Source organism: Monopterus albus, unplaced genomic scaffold (assembly GCF_001952655.1).
Source record: "Monopterus albus unplaced genomic scaffold, M_albus_1.0 scaffold36.1, whole genome shotgun sequence".
In the NCBI taxonomy this organism is placed as follows: Eukaryota; Metazoa; Chordata; class Actinopteri; order Synbranchiformes; family Synbranchidae; genus Monopterus; species Monopterus albus.
In genome coordinates this window covers 1894921-1904176 of record NW_018127916.1, presented here as the reverse complement: position 1 = coordinate 1904176, position 9256 = coordinate 1894921, and the positions used below count along the sequence as shown (strand labels likewise).

General features: G+C 41.3%; 2 protein-coding genes across 6 annotated transcripts in view; one reads left to right on the top strand and one right to left on the bottom strand.

Annotated features, from left to right (window-relative positions):
* LOC109958977 (uncharacterized) overlaps positions 1 to 2761 on the bottom strand; it is a 31206-nt gene extending 28445 nt beyond the window's left edge. The window contains exon 1 of the mRNA XM_020597983.1: positions 2698 to 2761. The gene's annotated coding sequence lies outside the window, so the exon portion shown is untranslated. The remainder of the gene's footprint in view (positions 1 to 2697) is intronic.
* Positions 639 to 9256, top strand: part of LOC109958978 (N-acetyllactosaminide alpha-1,3-galactosyltransferase-like) — a 14464-nt gene continuing 5846 nt past the window's right edge. The window contains exons 1-4 of one of the 5 annotated variants that reach the window (XM_020597987.1): positions 639 to 741; positions 947 to 1038; positions 5373 to 5481; positions 6775 to 6867. In XM_020597987.1, coding sequence (XP_020453643.1) covers positions 5462 to 5481; positions 6775 to 6867 — 113 coding nt within the window. In that variant the 5' untranslated portion in view covers positions 639 to 741; positions 947 to 1038; positions 5373 to 5461. Of the gene's footprint in view, positions 742 to 946; positions 1039 to 1937; positions 2499 to 2601; positions 2640 to 2902; positions 2991 to 3953; positions 4045 to 5372; positions 5482 to 6774; positions 6868 to 9256 lie in introns of those variants that run through there. The other 4 variants (XM_020597986.1, XM_020597985.1, XM_020597988.1 and 1 more) reach the window with 4 other exon arrangements.

The following is a 9256-nucleotide window of genomic DNA, read 5'->3' as shown; positions in this document are numbered from 1 at the left end:
GAGGCAAGACAAAACTAACACAGAATCAAAAGAACGACGGGTAACAAACGGGCCTGATAAATGCTGGAAAGAACTGGCAGGGGAGTGAACGAAGAGCAGGGACTAAATAGGGAGAAACTAATCAGGTGCAGCTGGTGGTAATCTGGGGGTAAGAAACAGGTGTGAAGGAAAACATGAGCAGGGTAAGGGAGTGAAAACAGAGAGAGGGGAGTGAGAAAGTAGGTGCAGCCGGGCAAACCTGACACACACAGCTACTGCCACTGGTAGACACCTCTTTGAGCTGTGGGCCTGGCCGGAGTTCTTGTTTCTTACATTACAAGGTAAAAGAGCATCATGTTTCTGCTAATTGCAGTAGAAGATAATTATATGTAGTGCCCAGGAGAAGGAAGAATAGGCGCTGAGCTGAACTTTGATTACCAGAAACAGGCCTAAAACAACAACATTTGAAATGTGACAGGGAGCCCCACTTGGCGCAGTTCCCTTGTAAGAGGACACAAGTCAGAGAGGTTGGGAACCACTTGTTTAGTCTTTATAAATCCACAGTATTTCTTAGTCTACTTTTATTTTGGCTCATGGCATCAAATTTCACCTAACAGGGGGCTGTAACTACAAGAGCCGCATTCTCAGACCACACAGCCCCCGCCCTCCCAACTGGATTTCACCAGCCACACCAACCGAATGTCCGCGGGGAAGCATCCACACACGTCTCCTGACTTGGCTGCTTTTCTTGGTGACAAACAGGTAACGATACTGTGCCCCGAGCCTGCATTTCACTGCTGTGAAGTTAAACTTCTATTAAAAACATCTCAGTACAGCCTGCAAGGGCTCAAACAGAAGAATCCATTTTAACGGGTAGACTAGCCCAGTCGGACTGTGCGCTGCTTTGGCAAAATGAACGAGTCCTGTGAGCCCGATTTACAACAAGTTATCGTCTCCTTTGTATCAGAAACATTGGCCTGTATCTCCCCATCTTCTTTTGGCTTATTACACCCAGATGGCCGAGCTGCACAGGCAGCAGACAGTTGCCACCCCAGTCCGGTATCGTCCTGTATTTGTCCAAGTTTTGCGCACATTTTAATCCATACATTTAGGATCCACACAGGTGATGGCATCCTCATTTTAAGTTGAAAATCATGCTAGTTTCAAATAGTTTTGAAGCCGGGGGTGTAAAGACAAGACTGTTATCTAATCGCTGTGTTCCTCCACTAACCACAGATTTGGCGCACTCTGCCTGCTGTTTCCCACAGTGAAACACCAAGGCAGCAGCTGTGGACCGTTTGTCACTCGATTTAAACGAATAACAGTTTGTTTTTTAGTGACATTCGGTGCATCTAGCAGCGTTAACTGAGAGGAGGAGCATATAGAAAAGAGTGGAAGACCACATAGCTCCCAGTGAGTCCTACAACAGATTAAGAAGTAGGTGGAAGGAAGTTGGTTTCATCTAAAAATGTTATACATTAATAAGTACCAAAGTGTGAAATTAGCCCAGACTAGTTATTTTATGAACGAAGAAAAGAAAATATGTCTAGTGTTATTTACTGTAGCGCTGTCCAGTCTGAATCCGAACCTCACGCCTTTTAAAAAGAAAATTAAGTAAAAAAAAAAATAAAATAAAAACTTGCAGAAGAAGCAACAGTAAAGCAGCTGCTTTTCTTGTTTATGTTCAGTTTCCTTGGTAGTGTTGGTGTATCACTTTAAGAAACGAGTCTGTTCAAAGTGGCACAGGATTTTATAATTTACTATTTTTAGCAGGCTGCCTTTGAGGAAACTGAAATCAGTACTGTGTATGACTTTAAGACACGTAGATACTGTGGCTATAGTCTACACCCTTTACATCTATTACCTCTCCAATGTTGATATTAATGATTAAGAGAGCACTCCCAACATGGCCTACAGCTTCATGTCCGGGCAGATTCTTAGTCATCCAGGTCACAGTAAGCTGAAAAAACTGGACTAGGTTTTAGGTCGAAGACGTTGCCGCCAGCAGGTTTGGGTTCAGATACAAGGACTTCTACAGCAGCGTTTAGACGCAGCTCAGTTTATTTATATGTGATTCACTTTGAATGCGATTTGTATATGCAAACTGCACCATTCAGTTATTCTCTGGTGTTGATAATGATGACTGACTTGTCACGCCCGGCCACAGTTTACAGCTCCACGGGATCAGCTTCTGTTACCACAAACACCGGCGCTTAAGTGGCCACAGCTGTGCGTCTTGGCTGCGCGTAAAGTCGACTTTTAAGGCTTTTGTGTTGTTTTCGTTGGCTGTTCTTATCGGGCAGCAGTAGCCTATTGATATGCAAACAAATTAGGGGCATATCATTTCCTGTGTTTCAAAATGATGCCTTTGCGCACTACTGATGTTAATAAAAGTGGAGCCTGGAGTGCACGCGCAGATTTAGACTTCTTACAAAATATTTCTGTGAACGTGTCTATCGTTGTGCCTGCACAGAAACTGAGTCGTATCTACTCTAATTTTCATTCACCGTGCAACCCAGGTGTGTTGACATCCAGTTATGGTTTGTATTTAAGTTGTAAGGCTTGTGCGCAAAATCATCTTTTCTGGCATTAACAGTCTTGGATGTTTCTTTATCTGTTAAGTCCAAATTCCTCCCGGAGATGGAAATTGGAAAACAGAGGTAAGATAAACCACACGTGGCCACATTGACACGAAACTGCTCAGCAGTGTGATAATACCTGATCATTTCTGTTGTAGCCCAGCATGTTATGAGGCAGCTCGTTAACCAGGGAAAAGTGAAATACCACCTGTGTCTGAAACAAAGCGGGTCCCATTCGGTTTACAGAAGCCCCAGAAGAGCCACGCCCTGTGCATCGAGGTTATATTAATTGCGCTCAGACACGGTAGCGCCCTACATGGTCTGCATGAGCCTTACAGGAAATTGTTAAGGGTGGATGCCGTCCGCAATTACAGAATACTACGGAAAGATGAAATGATCTGACAGGTTATGGAGGAATGACTGAGGCTCAGGGTACGTTAACACCTTTTTATATCAGTTATAACCTTTTGTAGGCTGTATAATATATATTTGGTTTAACCTACTTAAAGTTCGAGGGGGAAACGTGTTCACAGATTTTGGAGCTATGAAGATGTCCTAGGCAAAACAATCAAAATAAGCAATTCTAATTTCATGAGTAGCCCTATCTGTCAACACTGAAAAATGCATGATACGCTTAAAATCGTTAGTCTAAATGGGTAAGAAGGTGTTAGACTCTTAAATGGTGTGTTTTGCTTGGTTACACCAGCACCTTCGTAGTCCTGTTAACGGTATCATTGTTTTAATAGGAGTTAATTTTCTAGTAGATAAACTCTGCTCGTAATTCAAATTTAAATATCACCGAACCTGAAAAGGAAAAGTAAGAAAACGCACTTAAAACATAAAACGAACCAATCTATGCAAAAGACAAAATGAACATTTGACGAAATTAAAATTAACATTTTAACATGTATGTAGTACATATAATATTTCATGCTATTAAAAAGTCCCTGCTATTAAACCAGAAACGTTGCGGTTGCTGACAAGTAGTTAGTTATACCATGGCTTTGTGGTATACACCGAGTTGTTTAAACATTCATCAAATTTCTTGTCTGACTGGTTCAGCCATGTCCTTTAGATAGGAAAATTTGCTTTTGTTCAGTTCTCAGCATGGGGTTGATATTAAGAGCTTAGTATAGAAGTTAAATGATATTTAACGAATTTGGCCCCATAGAAGTGGGTGTATAAGGCCATGCCATCATATTTCTTAAGGGCCCCACAATAAGTAACACCATTTTCCAATTCTAACCTACCCTTAAAACAAAGTAGGTATGTGGATTGACACACTTTGTGTGTAATGCTGTTTGCGCTCAGGTTAAACAGTGTCTGACTCAATATGTTAAAGTTTTACAATTTGATCTGCTCTCCTAGTTTTGTGCTTGTCTATCTGCCCTGTAGTGACATACTATGTTTCTGCTGCTTGAGAGCCATTCCCCTGAGCAGGCAGCAGCCTATTATAGGTTATTCGCTGCATAAGTTTCTTCCTCTGGTAAGCTTACATCTTTTAGCAACGATCTGCAAGCGTTTGGGAACTGAGACCAATTGCTTTAGTTTAAAAAGAAATGTTTTCCTCTTTCTGCTTGATAAGGATTTCACCTGCTCAACGGTTTTAATGCCTCCTTCGTCGTGTTTCCTACCTCATAATGTGCCAAATGTTTTCAGAGAGTTGCAGATGGAGTTCAACCACTTTAACCCCCATACTCTTATCATGAAGCTGTTGTTAAGGTAGCTCGGACACGGAAATGAACAAGCAATAAAGACAGACCCAGGTAGCTGGGTTCAGTGCAAGTAGTGACAGATTTAGTGACAGTGTAAGTCAAAAGTGCAATAAACAGATAGGTGCTGAATGGTAAGGAATAACCGGGTGTCGATCTGAGGCAGAGAAAAACAGTTACTGGTGAGATGGATGGTTATGGATCGGGCTGCGGACGCTGGGGTCACTCCTGAGCTGGTCGTGGTTGAAGTGATCATGGCTGAGGAGACAGGAGCATGCATATGTGACCGGGCAAATATACAGGCCTAGGCAACTCAGACCATAGTAACTTTTAGTAGTTCCCCAAGAATAACACCCCTCCTGTTTTCAGAGGCCAAATTCATGCAAATTTCACCAGTACTTTACCTCTGAATGACACAGCCTTACTTCTCTTTGTATACCCGATCATGACGCTGACCTGTTGCCAATTACCCTAGGTTTTGTGAGGTGTGTGTTTTAATCCTAACATAACTTTTCCAGTCTTTTGTTGCCCCATCCCAACATTTTTGTTGCTGGCATCAAATTCTGAATAAACGTATCTAAACCAAAATCTATAAATGTGAACATTAGATGTCTGTTACCAAACATCTATGGGGTAAAGGGATTTTCAAAATCTTTCATTTAGTTTTTATTTGTGTCCCAGCTGTTACAGAGTTTGGGTAGTCTTCACCACTGCTATATAATTAAAAAATATGCATAAAAGGTATTTTAAATTGTTAAACTTACAACTTAAGGTTTGTGTGTGCTGCCAAAATTGTGTGTGCCATTTTGTGTAAAGTGTTTTGCAGCATGAAAGATATCAATATTTTACAGTATAGAGTTACAGAATTATTTGCTTTTGTTAAATAAAACAAATGTGTTCAAGGTAAAGGAAAAAATATTCCTTTTGGAATTGATACCAAAAATTAGGTATCATTATCAGCACCAATTTTTATTTATTTATTTATTTTTATTTAAGTGGTAACTTTGGTTCCATTTACTTTACAGATGTGTGAATTCAAACCAGTGAGCTTTTGCATGGACTAATTTAGAACCGGTGTTAACACTTCCTTCTCTGTTCGCAGAGTTGTCGTTTTGTCCTTGAGCCTACAGCTGTCTTCACTGTCTGAGGATTTCAGTCTGTACTAAAGTTGGATGTCTGTATTTTTCAGCAATGGGGTATTGTAAGATACAGTACGTCCTTCAAAATTCCTTGTGTGCACATTTCATAGTTTTCACATGATGGCACATCTTTACACGAGTGCGCCACCTGGAAGGCAAAACAAGTCTTTCTTGCTCTGCCCACCACCTAGTTTTACCAGGTTTGTTTAGCCAAACTTCTGGCTAGACACTGGAAAAGCTGTTTTGATTAGGTATATGTCATGAAAATATTAATGCCTTGTCACTCATGCCCTAGAATGCTGACCACAGTGACCCTGAAACTGACACATGGATCGATGTTGGGTAGCTAATTAGCACTCACCATCACTTGAAGAATTTCTTGTCCTTCACCTCCCACACAGTAGCATTATTGACCCACCCACATATAGCTGTCTGTACTACAAAAGCTTTTATCTTCATCCTAGTTGCAGTCTAAAAGGAGGGATTCTCCACAGATTATACGTAAACAATGCCAGAGTTGGGCAGGGACTTTGCGGCCGTGGGGCTTAGCTACATCAGCAAGGTCCAGGGCAGAGCTCATTCACAGCAGAGCAGACAGTGGGGTGAACCCAGCGGTCTGGTTGCGTTCACGTAAAATCCTTCCTGGAGGGCGGTGTTTGTGCTTTAGAACGTAACCACTGTGAAACTGAGGAAATGTTTTCTTTGATTCACTGCTTTGTTTTGATAGCACCGCTCGCTCTCTTCATATACATGTTAGCCTGCATAGTCACTGTTGCTCTCTGTCTCTTTGTGGCATGGATTTATAACGGACAAAGTGAAATTTGGGTACAAAGATCAACTAGAATTACAGTTTTATGCCTCTGCCAACCAATCAAATTCATATGAATGGGACAGATGTGAGGTCACGGACCTCGACCTTTGACCACCAAAATCTAAGACCAATCAAGTGGACATTTGTGCTAAATTTGAAGAAATTCCCTCAGTTTTCCTGTTATCTTGTTCATAAGAATGGGACAAGCAGATAGATGGACAACCCAGAAACATAACGGCAGTGGCCATCACTGAAGGCATAGACAACTTCTCTCATGAACAACTCTCCTCGCTTCATTCCCACCAACGAGCATTTGGACAGAAGCACTAGAAAATTAACAGGGCTGTGCTGCAGTCCTTCTGACTGACCAGTGTTAGCTGCCATATTGGAAAGTGGTTTCGCCCTCCAGGGCCCTTTTGCTGTCACAAGGCTGAAAACTATGAATTGTGCCGCACGGCTTTGTGTACTCCTGAAGCATTTAGTTTTGTAGAACTTTCTAAACTGAGATTCATTGATTACTGTTTAATCTGAGTGTCTTGTCTGTATCCCTGCAGATGCGTTCATAAAACAAGGAGTATTTGGAAAATTATGCTAATCTTGTGTGTTCCACTGTCGTGTGTTCTTATCTTCAGATCTCTGGTATTTACGTGAGTACCAAAACAATTCCCTATTTAAATTTAGACACCACATACTTAGTTGCCAGTTTATTAGGTACATGTAGCTGAAATTAATGGTGCTGTGTGAAGGTGATTGTTTTTAGTGAAACTGTTTGAGAAGTATGGAGTCAATTGTATGGTTCTGGAAGCTGTAGTTTGTGGTGCTGTTAATCTGTATTTTGTTGTCCTGACATATGTTTCTATTATTTTGTCCAACCATTTATATGAGTGATGCACAGAGAACAAACGTACAGTCTTATGCAAAAGTTTAGGCACCCCTTGATAAATAACAGATTTTGGTGATTTTTTATTTGAACAGATGTTAACACAGTTTCTCTTGGAAATGGAAAAAATGCACAATATTTTCTGCAAACAGTGATGCATAGTTACTTCTTATGCCATAAATTGAACAAAAATAAAAAATAAAAACATGATTATGGCATGGTGCAAAAGTTTGGGCACCCTAAGAGTTCCAGAGTCTCAAAGTCTCTCACAAGGTATCAGACCTTAATCAGCTCGTTAGATCTGATGCACAGCAACAGCTGTCATTGGTAAATGCCAATTTCAAAGCTGTACAAATACTTTGACTCTTCAAACCTTGTGCACACACTTGTGGACACCCAGCAACCATGGGTTCCTCTAAGCAGCTGTGTAAGACCCTGAAAATGAAAGTTATTGATGCCCACAATGCAGGAGAAGGCTACAAGAAGATAGCAAAGCGTTGTCAGCTTGCAGTTTCCACAGTAAGAAATGTAATTAAGAGATGGCAGATCAGGGGAACTGTGGAGGTCAAGATGAGATCTGGAAGACCAAGAAAACTCTCGGACAGAACTGCTCGTATGCTGGTCAGAAAGACAAATCAAAACCCCCATTTGACTGCAAAAAACCTGCAGGAAGATTTAGCAGACTCAGGAGTGGTGGTGCACCGTTCCACTGTGCAGCGATGCTTGCACAGACAAGGCCTTCATGGAAGAGTCAGCAGAAGAAAACCTTATCTGCGTCCCCATCATAAAATCCAACGTCTGAAGTATGCAACAGGACATCTACAGAAGCCCGATGCGTTTTGGAAACAAGTGCTGTGGACTGATGAAGTTAAAATAGAACTCTTTGGACACAATCAGCAAAGGCATGTTTGGAGAAAAAAAGGAGCAGCATTTCATGAAAAGAACACCTTGCCAACTATTAAGCATGGGGGTGGATCTATCATGCTCTGGGGTTGTGTTGCAGCCAGTGGCACAGGAAACATTGCACGGGTGGAGGGAAGAATGGATTCCACTAAATACCAGCAAATTCTGGAAGCAAACATCACACCATCTGTAAAAAAGCTGAAGCTGAAAAGAGGATGGCTTCTACAACAGGACAATGATCCTAAACATACCTCGAAATCCACTATGGAATACCTCAAGAGACGCAGGCTGAAGGTTTTGGAATGGCCATCACAGTCCCCTGATTTAAACATCATTGAAAATTTGTGGGTAGATCTTAAAAGAGCTGTGCATGCAAGACGACCAAAGAATATTACAGAACTAGAAGCCTTTTGCAAGGAAGAATGGGAGAAGATCCCAAGTACAAGAATTGAAAGACTTTTAGCTGGCTATGAAAAGCGTTTGCAAGCTGTGATATCTGCCAGAGGAGGTGTTACTAAGTACTGATTGTGTAGGGTGCCCAAACTTTTGCACCATGCCATAATAATGTTTTTATTTTTTATTTTTGTTCAATTTATGGCATAAGAAGTAACTATGCATCACTGTTTGCAGAAAATATTGTGCATTTTTTCCATTTCCAAGAGAAACTGTGTTAACATCTGTTCAAATAAAAAATCACCAAAATCTGTTATGTATCAAGGGGTGCCTAAACTTTTGCATAAGACTGTAAACACCAAACGGCAGACAGGCAGTGGACCTTATTCACTAACATGCGCATAGAAATGTTCTTACCTTGTGCACAAAATAAGTGCAGGAGACATTACCATCATATTCATGACACCAGCCAATTTTGTTCTTTCTATTGTGTGTATGTTAGTGTAAATCAGAATCATTCTAAAATGACAGGCGCATTCCAGTGGTTTTCAAGTAGCCTGCTGCCATGCCCCCATTTCTCTATATACTTATAAACTAGAACAGTTTTTTAAATTTAATTTGAGGCTAAAGACGACTGTCAGTCTCCCTCGGACTGGGGCGCCATGCAAGATCTCACCTCGTGGGGTATCACGGATGATAAGAAAGGTGAGGAATCAGCCCAGAACTACAAGGGAGGAGCTGGTCAATGACATGAAGAGAGCTGGGACCACAGTTTCAAAGGTCAGGTAGAACGCTACGTCATCATGGTTTCAAATCATGCATTGCACGGAAGGTTACACTGCGCAAGTAATCACATGTCC